At 39.5% G+C, this 15,000-nt stretch overlaps 1 protein-coding gene across 1 annotated transcript in view; it reads left to right on the top strand.

The window, feature by feature from the left end:
* Positions 1-415: 415 nt before the first annotated feature.
* Positions 416-15,000, top strand: part of LOC138042314 (neuropeptide FF receptor 1-like) — a 15,644-nt gene continuing 1,059 nt past the window's right edge. The window contains exons 1-5 of the mRNA XM_068888164.1: positions 416-890; positions 10,377-10,565; positions 11,269-11,713; positions 12,718-12,876; positions 14,190-15,000. The exon at positions 14,190-15,000 is cut by the window's right edge and continues 1,059 nt beyond it. Coding sequence (XP_068744265.1) covers positions 695-890; positions 10,377-10,565; positions 11,269-11,713; positions 12,718-12,876; positions 14,190-14,244 — 1,044 coding nt within the window. The 5' untranslated portion in view covers positions 416-694 and the 3' untranslated portion in view covers positions 14,245-15,000. The remainder of the gene's footprint in view (positions 891-10,376; positions 10,566-11,268; positions 11,714-12,717; positions 12,877-14,189) is intronic.

Raw genomic sequence — 15,000 nt, 5'->3', positions numbered from 1 at the left:
TTATTCCGCTCGGTAGTGACACCTTTCCGAACAACCGGTAGTGCTATTATGTAGCAAATCTGGGCGTCACTCCAATAATCGTTCAAACAAATATATCGCTCATAAGCGTGGGATGATAAATTGTTTTGTACTCATTAAATTGATTACAGCCGACCGTTTAGGACGTTTCCAAAATACGTGCCAAATCACGTTACACTCTGTTTGTTTCTTCACGTACGAAAGCGTTATTAGCTCAATTGTCACAGCTTCGTTTTTTTTTTTTGTTTGTTGGAGCCAACTATGTCTTGGTCGTGTGGTGCAGTGATAAATTAAGTCTCGACTACACCAGCTTCTTAGCCGTCAGTACCGGAAAGCTCCTGATTGCAGACTAATTAATACTGCAGAAAATCCCTAGGGTAAAATTACAACTCAATAAATATTGGCTTCCTTTTGAGGGATGCATTTTAATGCTGTAAGTAAGGCCAACAACTGGCGAAGAGCGACACTGCAAATAATTATACTGGGGTTTAACCAAAGCAACTGCTTTTTGACGACCCAGAGTTGAATATTGGAATGGAACAGTGTTATTTAAAACCGGTATTATAGAAAGACCTCCGAAAGGTCGCTCAGCGTGTTGGTAATCCCGTCATTCCTTTGATTGAGAAGGTTACTAGAGTATAGTGTTGTTGTTCCTTGAATTTTGATACTACTTGCTATGGATTCAACGAACACGGTAACGGCATCATTCAACGCAACTGCTACTACGAATATTCCTGGTGTTCAATACGTAAGGGAACCATTGGCATCGAATGTCTTTCGGTTAATTGTTTATTCCATAATTTTTCTGCTGACTATTACTGGAAATACTGCTGTTCTTGCGGTTGTGTACAAGATACGAGAGCTTCACACTGGTAAGTTGTGCGTTTTTACGATGTGTTTATCTGATAGCTTGTTAAATATATCCACACGTGAGTTTCATTTTTTGACCCAGATGACACTCGCCTCTTGAACCTACCCTTCCGAAATCTATATCACGGACTATAATATTATCGCAATATCCTACATACATTCCTTGTAAAAAGGACTTTGAATTGAAAAACCTCTACAGCTATCCAGGCCCAAGTTAAATCTATATTGATATACTGAATGTCCGTTCAGTTATAATAAAAACATCGCGATATTTGGGATTCAAGAATGGTATTAAAATTTGTTGATGGACCAGTTCTCTTCCTTGGCATACCTATCTTCATTTAGCGAGTGGGACGAAGGTTATTTACAGGAAAAATGCTACATTAGTAGTGTTAAATACATTCCTCTACAGTTATCCAGGCCCAAATTAAATCTATATTGATATACTGAATGTTCGTTCAGTGATAGTACAAACATCTTGATATTTGGGATTCAAAAATGGTAAATTTGTTGATGGATTTTTAGCCTTGCTATAGCTATCTTCATCTAGCGAGTGCATGGGACGAAGGTTATTTAATTAAAGGAAAAAATGCCTCTGCTTTGCGTGTGCAGAATCTAAATGTTCGTGATACGATGTTTTTTGTGCCGGGTTTGAATATAATTGTAAGGTCTTTAGCACTGAGTAGCTTATCTGACCGCCGATCTCTTTAATGGATTATGAAAACAGACCCTGAATGGGGTGCAACAGGAATGAGATGTCTTCTTTTGTCTCCCTAGCTTACTGTTATTCTCTTCATTTATTTACTTTTCCTTTATTATAGTATATATTATTGTCTTGAGACGCAAGAGTCCTTCTTTAAGTAGCTCTTTGATTCGGGCAGTTTTGTTTTGACGAACTTGAAGGAATTATGCAAAAACGTGGTCACTATATTCTTGGACGAAATTTTGTGACGTGTCATTCTGCTGAGCATAGTGTAAACCATTTGTAATTCTGCGCACTGATTGCGCTGTACGCAATCGAAAACGCAACATAGTATCGAGAAAATCTGCCAGACGTCTGATCAGGTAAAATGTGTACCATGACCGATGACCATGACTTCATATCACATGAAGAAGGATTAGAGCTATGTGATGATTACATTGTTTTACGCCTCTCAAGCTAGGTTTACATTATTCGGATTATTTCAGTTTGAAAGTCACAGTCTTATATGTATGTACATCGAAATATGTGCTAAAACCAAAACTGGCAACTTTATTTTGTCTCTTTTCAAGGTTCATGTATAAATGTGGTAAAGTCGCATAACAGAAAGAGCAATGTAAAAGCAAGTTCTTGTAACGTAAACTCTGTTTATATTCGCTACTGAGTGACCAAGCTCGAGAGTTGCGCTGGTTTTATATTTCAATACAATCGCGAAGAAAAATTTGTTCCATGCACTCGATTTCAGCGACAATGGAAGAGCAAGTCGCCACAGCGTAATCCAATTAGGACTTGTCCAAATGATAAGAGTTAGAACAGGCAAAAATCTAGGCCAGTTCCATCGCGGTCCATCAGCACAGGCGTATGATGTATTTTGTTGACTGCTGATGTAGCGGTACTTCATCATGTGCTGCATTTCAATAGGTATCTGGTTTAATATAGTTCCGGCTGGTTTATTGTCATTAGTATACCTTCCTTTACAACATCATGCTTTTACTTTATTTCTCGGTACAAAAAGAGATACTGATAGGACTATTTTATAGGATTAGAGAAAGCGCTCCTCAGAATTTAATGGAATATTACAGTATACGAGTTTTGTAGAAACCATCTGCTCAATAGTTTCCTTGCTTGACCCAATACCAGTTCAATTCACTTTCAATAGATGATGGAAAAGAATCTGAAAAACCCTCCGTGATTCTTCTTTTAATTTCCGTCCATGTGTCACCCACCTACAAATAGCATATGCTAGAACTGAATACACAAACTATGCTACAGTGAAATGATGAAATCATTAATGAACGATTCCTTCAACAATCGACAGTATTCGATAAAATTTTCATCAAAAGGGAGCATTTAAGAAGTTCAGCGAGTTGGGGTGCAGGGATGGCGCAGTGGTGAGAACACTCGCCTCCAATGTACCCCGGGTGCGATTCCCAGATCTGCTGTCATATGTGGATTGAGTTTGTTGGTTCTCTACTCTGCACCGAGAGATTTTTCCAGGGTACTCCGGTTTCCCCTCAAAAACCAACATTTGGCTTGATTTGTGTTTCAGTTTGCATTGTCCCCAATTCAGTGCCCCATCGCTAGAACGACTAGACACTTAAATAAAGTTCATTTCTTTTCCATTAATTAGTCCAACTGTTGTCGTTTCACAGGCACGATTCACTCGAAAATTCCTTTTTTCCTTTTATTGCAGATTTTATAACGGACTTTTAAATATTGTGTTACCTATATATCTTAATAAGACCAAGATTGAAAACCTACGTTGAAAGTATAGTTTCCAGGACTGGAAAGGTCCTAAGGGTACAAACCCGCACTGCCAAAGCCCGTTTCAATAAAAGGAAAACAGAATATAGTAGATAGAAGGATTAACCGCCTTTTAAAAGGGTCTTTTTCTCTTGGCGTGAATAGTCTCTTATCATGATTAAAATGCGAATGCCTACCCTAGGGTATATTGAAAAATATTGTTAAATTAGACTACCTTTAAGTAGTTTGTGTCTGTCCGTTAAAAGTTCAGTAATATCACATGTGCAACTACTTAATGAGACTAAAAGGCCAATGAACTCATATTAAGTTTGCTTAATCTTTTAATTGCTAAATTGTGTCCCCAAATTGGTCCTTTACTTTGATAAGGCCGGTCACCAGCCTAAGATACGAATATTTCTTCGCATCAAAACATAAGTTGCTAATGAATCATAGAACAAATGAAAGATGCCTTGGTAACGTTGTCATCAACAGCATGGCCAGCGATCCCACGTGAAGACAAAATGGGTGTGGGTTACTAATAACGAATAACGACTTTCAATTACCGGTAAGTTATCTCTGTAACTCTTGGGATGTTTGAAGTGTGACGTCTGAGAACAGAGCCCGTTGCTTCTTTAGCGCGCGTTAGCTTTTTTCTGGCTCTGTAGGATACTGGCAAACACCAGACTTAAAATAAACTGACTACGAGGAGAAAAGACGTTATCTGCAACAGGTTTCAAGTAAGAAAGTGACTTAACAGCTCTAGGTTTTACCTTTAGGCGGAAGGCACGCGGGTTCATTGCAAACAAATAGCAGATGATTTATAGGTCAACAGAATAAGAGGAAACGAGATAATCATGAGAGTATCAAGATAGCAAGAAAGGTGGTAAAGGTTAATCAAGTGGATGATCGTTACAAAATAAAATTCATTTAAAGCAATATCATCATTGAAAAGTGCTTTTCCTAATTAAAAGTAATCATTTTAACACTTACTAGGTAGTGAAGAAGAAACTTGACTTACGAAGAATGCCGACCTGCATTCATCTCAAATTTAATTCTAAATTATCTCCATCATCATTCATTCCTCACAATCCATCTCGGTTTTAGATTTCTCTGAATGTTTGCGCTTGCAAATCTCATCTACGCTTGGAGAATTCAAAGAAATCGACTTATTTTTTAACACCAGGAAAGCTTCTTTTATCACCGGCAAGGAAACCATTACTTTTATCACATTTTCCTAATCATAAGCTCAGATCATAAGTTTGGCTCTTAAAAAATATAATACTGGATTTAAGTTTGGTATTACGTTTTTCCTGTAATCCTTCAGCATCTACAAAAAGGATTAAATGACTCAACAATTCAATGCGTAACTTGTCACTCTACCGTGACTTTAAAAAAGGTTGTACAGTAGAAATATTTGAAAAAACTTGTGCCTTTTTACGGCTTGAGTTCAATATCATTTGCTTTCTAACAATGTTCTGACCAGATCATGCACTAACCGAAAAGATTCGAGTCAACGGTTTGCTCCGCAATTCAAGTCAAACTTAATCTATATTTCCTTGATCAGCGGTCGATAAGTTATGATAAAACGGTTGGTCCACCACAATGCTGCAGATGCCCAGATCTAAGGCACTACGCCCATGTGTGAATGAAGTATAATGGCATATAATGAGGAATGGCGTATAACGTGACACTTATTTAATTTCCTGATTTGTGCAAAATAAAGATACCAAGAAAGCCGTGCCAATTTTTACTTTTAAATAATCGTTCTCAAAGTCATTTCACAATCGATCTCTAAACACAGACAACAACGGCGACAAATGCTGGCGGGCGGCGAGAACGTATTATTTTCGACCACCAACATGGCGGCGCTGACGTTAACATGGAAACCGATTATGGATTTTTGCGTCTTTTAGCTGATTCGTTATGCAAAAAAAATAATTTGATCATTTTCTTTTGTAACGCTAACTAAAGAGAAATCAGTCTGATAGCATTAAAGTAATTGAATTGTACCACCTAATACGATTTCAAATAGACGAGAAAATTCTGCAACCGATTATTAATTGGCAACGGTTTTATCTTGTAAAATGAATTTTCACAGCTGTTATCAGTTGCATTTGTATTTTCCTGGATTCTCCACTAGACTGATAAGCTTTTTCCACTTGGATCCCCGGAGTTTTAAATGATATTTACTAATTTCCCTCACTACTGTCAATTAAGTTTTTGAGTTTGTGTGTATCCTATCTATTACTCTTTGTTACCAAAAAAAAGACCATTTGACCGCTGTGTTCGCATTGGTCCTGTTAGTGTAGACGTCATGGTACCGGCTATGTTGGCGAACAAAAACAAGTATCAAGTGAAGCTATCATCCTTGCAGTTATAAACGCAATTGCACTTCAACGGGTTAGTGAACCAGTGATGTCGCGATGCCGATGCGGCACTCTAACTAACTGAGCTATGAAGCCACTGATGTTGGGAGCTGGTCATTTGTGGGTTCATATGTTCCCGTGATGAATAAATCAACGAAGGAAATGATATATGAAATGAATCATATATTAATTGAACTGCGGATATGTAATCACGTGAAGCTATCCGCAATTCAATATATGGTTTCTTTCATATGGCATTTCGTTCGTTAAAAGCAAATTTCATATGGACCACCGTTCGCACTTGTTTCTAATTCTTACACCCACTTTTAATCTTATGATAAGTTTAGAAGAAAGAAAGAAGAAGGATTTGGAAGAGACACAATCTGTCAAAATAATTTTTTCGTCTTCTTGATACCTAAATCTACTTTATCAACCGGAAAAACTCCCATGCACCCTGTTTTCAAGGTATTCATCACTGAAAGCTGTCTGTGGTCAAATTTGTGCTTGAATCCAAATACTTTAATCAGCAGTTAGCGGTGCTCTATTCTGTTCAGTAGTGTTGAATCCAGTCAATTGCATATTATTATTGTTATTATTAGTATGAGATTCTCTACAGTCTCAATTCTTGCTGGGTGTTCTATGCCACACACAGGACCTTCCTACAGCTCAGAGACGCAGCACCTTTCTGAGGATATGTGATGTTCCCAACAAGGCCGTCATCTGGGCGCTTCCATTTGTTTATTATTATTATCATTATTATTATTATTATTATTATTATTATTATTATTATTATTATTATTATTATTGCTAATAATCTCAGATAGAATCTGGTTTTCATTGGTTCCGGGCAACCCATGTGATAACGGTGTTATACGGCTCGGTTTCCTATTGAGCTATCTTATCTGCAAGATGATTCAGGAAACGATGATACTCATTTCCCATTTCCCATTGGTTGCAAAAACTAAAGGTGAATGAACCCATCTCTAAATGTAGCACCCGCTGCTGGTACTTGCGTTTCTTCTCGTCTTCTTGCTCCTTGAATACTTCAGATGTTTTCTTGTTCGGGTAACACTTGGAGTTAACGTGCGTAACTCTTACATCAACAAATGCCGTAACTCCTCTTGACCAGAAACCTCCCGGCTTGATGTCTTATCTTGCCTCAGAGCTTGTGACAGCACTTCTCAAATATAGCCGCTCGTTGTCGAGGAGTTGAAGGAGTGGTTCAATTTCCACATCGTTGCAGACCTTATTGATAAATACCGTTAATAAATCACGGACACCATCATGTCTCTGCGCTACAAAGCCCCCGTTTTACATGAGAGGGCATGGCCTACAGTAAATGTATCCCCACACACGCATAGACTTGCTACCGTAAGCGTAGCGAGTCTCTGAACAAGCGTAGCGAGTCTCTGAACTCCTGCTTATTCAGGACTAGGCCCTGATCTGCGAGAGGCATCGCATTTAACCAAAAACTTGCGCCCTTGTCTCTCGAATGATTAACTAGACGCAGCAGATCTGGGGAAAGAGTGGAGTCAATGCTTTCTATTTTCTCTTTGTCACGCGCCCTCTCAAGTGACTGAGATCTTTCGCCTGACGCTATAAATGTACTCTGCGATGTGATACGTGTGATACGTGCGCCAACTGTTGTGGCGCCTCAGCTCTCAAATCTGGCATGCCCAGATCCCCTTGCGCCGTTGTTAAGGTGACAAGTCGACGCTCCTCGTTAAGGAGAGGCTCTGATTGACCGAACAAAGTTGGAAGAAGTAAGTCGTCAATCGCCTCCTGGATTGGATCGACATAATCCTCAAACGATTCTATAGTGCGCATTAAGTAGGCGATATTTGACTTGTATACCCTTTTGTGAAAGCAATCTACGCTGTGTGAGGCTGACTCTTTGCGATTTCGGAGAGCCGTTCGATTTCCTCTTTCCATACGCGAACTTTCTCCTCCCAATACTGATCTTTGTATTCTTGCGACGCAATGACTGCTCATAGATGGCGCTGACCTTCACTTGTACATGTTATATTGATTTCATTTCCAAACACTCTCCTTGCTTCTTCTGCATGTGCCTCTGACTTAACAATCAGCCAGCTCTTTGACCCGTTCACGATATATCCAAACTTTTCTCCCTCTTTACTCAATTGCTTGTACCAGTCATACAACTGCGTGATTCTCCCTCCTCCAGCAGAGTCGTCTGCAAGCCACACCTGTTTAACCATCGGGCAGTGCGCCCTCAGATTCTGAATCATTATAGATGTATTGACTGAATACCATGGCATCGATAGGGGATCCCCGTGCGTAGTGCCTTCTTGTGAAAGTATTTTACCTCCACCGCAGATAAACAGTCTAGATGGGCTTCTATAGGTGTTTATTACATAGAGCGCCATTTCTTTGCAAGTGATATGGATATTGTGCAAAGCCGCTGACCTGTTCATTTGGTTAAAGGCGTTACTTGCATCGATCAACAGAATCCCATCTGTTCCTTCTTCTTCAAACACTTGGCTCATTGCATGTATGGCAGCCTCAACTCCTGCATTATGACCAGCACAAACTTGTGGGGGACTCGTCGCTTCTTTTATTTCCTCCTTTAAGAAACCGCTGACCGCTTTTTCCACTATTCGACCGCTTTTTCCACCATTCACCTCAGGACCTCTCCAACACCGATTGGTCTGATTGCAGGGATCTTGTCGAGCAGAATGAGCCTGCAAGATGTAAAGGCTTCGAGTAAAGATGGATGGTACGATTTCTTAAGCAGTTTTCTCGTAAACACAGCTATCTCTTCTCTTATAATTTTACCCTCAGTCTTAAAGTTCTTAGAGCACAGGATTCTCCTATAAAGCTCCGAGTCCATTCCCGATGGCCCTGCTGAGCCCTTGGTTTTGCTTGCTGAGTTGTAAATCATTTCTTCGTCTATGATATCATACACGTTTGGTGGAATATAATCAACTGGATCGTGCAACAAACTCTTCTGTGCAATATCAGCCGCCTCTGGTTGCTTGTCATGTGAGGACGTCTGGTGATAGGTCGAGCAGGCCAGACGAGCTCTCCTTATCTAGGAGTTTCATTGCAGCTGACAATTTTTCCTTGCAGAACCAGCTTTGAAAAAACTTTGGATGCGTCCTCGACCGTCCTAGATTTCTTAGAGTTCACAAATTTCCCTTATATAAACCTCACTCAGTTTAAGCAACAAATCAATGTTCCTTTGTTTCCAGAGAGCTAATCGACGCTCTATTGCTGCACTGTGTTCCTTACTTTTAGAAGTAGCGGATGGTTTTTGCAGGATCAAAGTTGGGGGAACCATGACTGCTTTCAAGGCAACTGAGTTCAAATCAGAATCTGTATTGAACTGCTTAATCCAGAGAGTTAGTTCTTTGATGAAACTCTTCCCTGCACGGCCAGATGGTACATTGAATATATTTTTCCTGTAGTGGGCGATTTCGTCGTAAACACCATTGACAGTATTACAGAGGCTCACGCGCCGAAAAATTACCGTGTGTTTTGTTCTTTTTTTCGGAAGGAAACACCTCATAATCGGGCAGATTTGGTTTGAATTTGTTTTGATCTGTGACTATTGCACTAGGCAGTCACGTGAGAGAAGGTACTCGACCACTCTTGGTTGTTAGTGGCTTATGCAAACCTGTTCCCACTCTTGAAAAACGTGCTAGTATTTCGTTTAAAGTTCTGCTCTTGCTCCATTTTCTACAATCTCGAGGCTTGATCCCGTAAATTGCGGCTTTTTAGCCCCAAGTATCCATGAGACTTTGGCGCGAATCCACGATATTGTAGTGCTGCAGTCCTCACCCTTCTTTGTTGACAAAAGTTCAGCCAGTCTACTGTGATACCTCTTGTATTCATCTGCCATTCCTCCGGAGGTAGTAAATACTAGTGGGGTAATAATAATAATAATAATAATAATAATAATAATAATAATAATAATAATAATAATAATAATAAATTAAAATTCCCTTTGGAACGTATTTCTCAACGATGAAAATCAGTAGTCCATAGTGTCATGATCGGTGGCTCTCGTCTACGCAGTTTTGTCAGCTTAACTAATCAGTATGTTAAGTCAGGGTTAGTTACTAAAGAGACTGTGGTCTTGCGTCGGTCGGGAGTGAAAACACGAAACATTGGGTTTCAGTCAAACGAGTTCATATATTTACCACCGTAAGAAAGGTTCGCGACCAGACCTTTCGAGAGCGAGTTTCTTTGTCAAAGACAATTGACGAATTGTGGGGTATTAGTGTTTTATATATGAGATGGAGAAGCTTTGCCATTGGTAAGATTATTGTGACCTGATGCGCGAATAATTCAACTAAATAGAAAGTGTTCATTTACGTTCCTTGAGATCGACTTTTAATCCCTCGGCCAAGAGAGACCTTTTTTGAAAGTTCATTTATTTTCATCTCTAAACATCCAGCATTTCTTTTAGTCATCCACATTGCCAATAAAACTAGATTATGTGAGTGCAAAAAAATGATCTACACAGGTGAAACAAGGAGAAAACTAACTGAATTCTTCCGCGAACATTTTTGTGTGAACGTCTTGTTTTAAAAATACAAAGTATCTGGTCACGCTACATGTAGTGGAATAAACCGTCATAAGGCGCTAAAATGCTGAGTCCATTCATCTTTTAAACACACTGTTCTTTCCTTACGCTTTTGCGTCTTTAATTTCAGTCACTGGTTACTTAATTGCGAGCTTGGCCGTAGCAGACTTGAATGTGGGTATCCTGTGCATTCCATTCACAGTTCTTTATTTCGAATATGAATACTGGCCGTTTGGTGTCGTGCTGTGCAGGGTTATCCCTGCGACTCAGGCAATTTGCATAATGGCCTCCATTGGAACATTGGCGGCCATAAGTATTGGTAAGTATGACAACACAAAAAAGAAAATAACAATAACAACGATAAAGTACGTACGCTACGCGTGTCTGCAAAGGCAAGTGCTCTTTTTTGATGGAGTAGTTACAAGGCGACATCAGCTATATATTCAAGGATAACATCAGGATATGCGCACGAATTGGGATGCATTGCAGCGCCCATAGCATGCTTATTTTAGCGAGCGAATGCTAGATATATTCCAATCTTGTGTTTTGGTCGCCATATTGGATTGGCAAAGATCGAGGGAGCAAGGAGCGAATACAGAAAGTTCACCAGCGAGGTGAAGGGAGATTGACAAACTCGAAGTTGCTAGAACCGCACAAATTTGTTCAAAACGCCATGAGTTGCCAACCACAGTCGGGACAGGCCTAATCTTGCGCAACTTAAGGTTAGCGATTGACCCAGGTCTTTTCATCAATCAGTGAACCAATGATGATGATGTTGAAAATTCGCTTATGTAGCCTTCAAATTTTCAGATCACTATGACGAAAGTCACATTGGTCCTCATGCATACCACATTTTATCAGTTGTGTGGAGAACTGCAAAGATCCAATTATTATAGGCCTACTGCACTCAAAACATCAAATGAATGTGAAGGGCAACCATAAATTACGCTTACAAAACGAATGGGTCTTTTTCATAAGATGCCAAATATTGGAATGTTTGATGACTTTTTTTAAACTTTCAGAGCGTTATTTCGCCATTGCGTTTCCATGGGAACGTCGCAATACAGTTTCCAAGGTCAGATACATCATCGCAGTGATATGGCTGATTGCCCTTTTAACTGGTCTTCCGATGTTTGCTGTTATGCAACTGGAGAATGTTGACGGACTTGATCTTTGTATGGAAAGCGGATGGCCAAGTGAAATATTCAGGCATGTCTACAACGTGCTGTCCTTTAGCCTTACGTTTGCTATACCTCTGCCCATGATCACTGTGTTATACACAATTATTGTACAACACCTAAACAGGGCAGCAAGAGAGACATCGGACAAGGAAGGATTCAGGACAGCTAAGGCCAAAGGAAAAGTCATTCGGATGCTGATCATAGTTGTACTATTTTACTTTTTGTGTTTTTTGCCGTACCATATCACTTATATCTGGATTCAATACGGAGACGGACAAAAGTTTAGGTACGTATGGCTGCTTACTGCTGTTATAGTATCAAGCCTTGTAGTGCGCAGAGGCATTAATTCGGAAAAAGTTTTTGATGGAAATTGAGCAATTTAGGTCAAATAAGATCAAACATTGGTTTTTGCAGATAGAGGAAAACCGGGGTACCCGGAGGAACCAACTGAAACTCAACTCACATCTGACGCAGTGTCTGGGAATCGAACCCAGGCCGGGTGAGTTATCTCACCACTACCCCAGTCCTGCTCCTCAGGGTTGATGCAAAACAGGAGATTGATAGCAGCAATCACAACAATGAGAATGCGATTTTGAATAATGATAGCTCTATGGATGTAGTTGGGGGATGAAAATGTAACTTAAACGACATAGAAAAACTACGCTGGATATGCAATTCGTGCTGACTAGAGTAATGAGGACTTACTATAATAAATGCTTACATGTAACAAAAGAAGTGAAGAGACCCGATAATTTCAAGAAAATAGCTGTATGTACGAACAGCCATGGTCTATACACATGTGGAATTAAATCCAAGCTGAGGAACGGCAAGTAACTGGCTGTTACCAACAACGTCACTCATGTAAACCACGTGTCCGATTTCTCAAAACTGGTACAATGCTTCAGTGACGTATTCCCGCTTCAGTTTTTATTCTCAAACAATCTCGAACCTATGCCATCAATCTTTTCTTTCTCTTCAGGATGAGAGGAAATGATAGATAGCCTGGGTTTCAGAACCGACGTTGTTTCCTGTTAATTCCAACTTAACCCAGTTGACTCCTAAAGCGGCCACATTTGACCAGTAAAATCGTCTGGACTTAAAGAGAGGAAAATTCTATAAAGTAGTTTAAGTGAAAAAAATGAGACTAAATGTAACCCTGTAATTGTTCAATATTACATGTAAAGCCATTAAAAGCCTACTCCATCACTGGCATTCTATATACAGTAATGCTGGTCACACTCAATCTTTGAAAAATTGTTACTCATTTGTTTTTTGTTTTTTTCCTTCAAGGGGAATATGGCTTTTGCTGTCTTACTGCCATATTATGGTATATGCTAACAGTGCTGTAAACCCAGTGTTGTATGGATTCCTCAGCCAGCAGTTCAGGAGAGGCTTTGCCCGGCTGGTGCCTTTCTGTCGAATCTGGAAGAAAAAGTCCACGTTATCAAGGTCAATTTATTCACAGACTACCTATAATGAACGTATATCACATGTTTAGCTCGAGATTACGGTAAACACAAAGCTAGCATGAATGTCCTTTGCTTTCCGCATTGGGACCAGCTATTTTTGCTAGTTACGAAAAAACAAGGTGTTGATAGTTGAGTAAAGGTTCTCAACGGAGCTTGGGGCTTTCCTACCAAGTTTAAAAAGACCCTTTCGCTCACGGAAAATGGGCACGACACCTGTTTCAAGGTACCTATGTTTTCGGTGGTGCAGTGGACATCACAAAAATGCACGGAGTCCCAGCAACTATAGACATTCGTGTCATCCGTTTTTTTTTCTTTTTTTCAGTTAGTTAGTTTGTTTGTTTGTTTGTTTGTTTTTGTGAGCGATAGTGCGTGTGCCTGGCTGTGCACGAAAGATGTTCGTTCGGTACCAAGGCCCCAGGCAATGACAGACGGTCAAATATCTATTTGGCTAGAAAAAGTGGGCCGGGTATCTTAATGGAAAATTAAGTTAAGGTTGAAGTTTCAAGCAGTCTTTGCTTCATACAAAAAACCCCTTTTATTGTAAGTGTCATAAATAATTAAATAATAATACCATTTGGATTGACGCATGCCTGCTGTTACACTTGCATTGATGTTGCTTACTGACTCTTATGCTTTCTGTTATCATCTAACGATCTATTATAATTGTTTGAGTTTAATTTAAGTTCTTAAAATCTCCAAATCTTCTCTGCTGAAAAAAAATGCGAACATGTGTAATTCCAAAATAAAGAAATAACCTCAGATTTGAACCATTATGCAATGACAAACAATTATCGTTAGTTCAAATAAGGCAGTAGTTTAATTTCGCATGTACAAACATATGCTTCCTTTACCCTAGGACTGTAGGACAAGATGTCTTATGGTGGCAAAACTTTCATAGTTAATTAACACCAGGCTAAAGCCTTTGTGAATACACGAATGAAGTTTGTTCACAAGACTTGAATGGTTGCATGTCAGCAGAAGTCCAAGAAGTAATCCAATTGCCTTCTAACCAGGTGTTTATAGAATGATAGCCATAAACCACATATGCGTGGGCATATTGTTATTTAGTGTGAAAAGTCCGAAAATAAACTTATAAATTCTGATCATAGTTAGATGAACATAGTGCTCAGAAGATTGGAAACTATTATTAAACTATATTATATAATGATTAAGCGTCAGTACTGCAGGCAACATACACGTCAATAAAATTAATTTTCCTGTCAATTTTGAGTTAATTATTAAGGCTCGGACAGGTCTTCGATAAGTAATTCAACTTATATTGGATTCACACAGGTATTCCCCAGACACCGGTAAAAGTGGAATGAATAAATCAGGTGCTTGGGCCTGAGAAGACCACTGGTGTGCCTGTGCGTCTCTGTAGGTTGTCCTGTTCCTCAGTCAAGTACCGTTCCTCACCGTTTTCTTCATCTCAAGAATATTCAAGCGGATTTTGTGGTATATTTACCAGGCATCAGCTCTTTTGCTATGGACGATTGACTAAATATTGATTTCGATTGCAACTTAAAAAAAACCCAACTTTCTTAAGTCCAAGAGGATTTTTCCCGCACCTGTAGAGTACCGAATTCAAATATCACACGGCATTGTTCGCAAAAATCGATGGTCGTAAATCTCGGTGTCTGGGGAATCTCTCGAATGGGCCATTTACGAGTTCCCCTAGTTCAGCCTGTTTACTGAAACGAGTCTCAGTGTCAATTATTGTAAAGCTAATTAGGTTACTAATTAATGAACTTACGAAATGTTAGAGCGAGTTTCAAGTGTCGTAAAACCAAACCAAAGTTATTACTTTGGCCAATTAAAATGGACGGAGACAATCCCGCAAACCAATCAAAACTCGAAGTAATTAAACAGCCAACTCAAAGCGCGGGAAAATGTGCACGCGCGAGCCACGATTGGTTTTTCTGATTGCTTGAAAAAATGGCGCCAGAGATTTGAACTAATCACTGAGTGAAGTAATGCAAAACCAAAGCAGTTCACTACATTCGTAACTCAATTGAAAACCGCTCTAAACAGGTAAATAAGAGAGATTTGGCAATAGCAATTTACAGCTTATAAGAGACTTGACAATTTGAAAAAAAAACGTTTG

Source organism: Montipora capricornis, chromosome 3 (assembly GCF_036669925.1).
Source record: "Montipora capricornis isolate CH-2021 chromosome 3, ASM3666992v2, whole genome shotgun sequence".
Taxonomy (NCBI): Eukaryota; Metazoa; Cnidaria; class Anthozoa; order Scleractinia; family Acroporidae; genus Montipora; species Montipora capricornis.
This window is presented reverse-complemented; position numbering and strand designations above follow the sequence as displayed.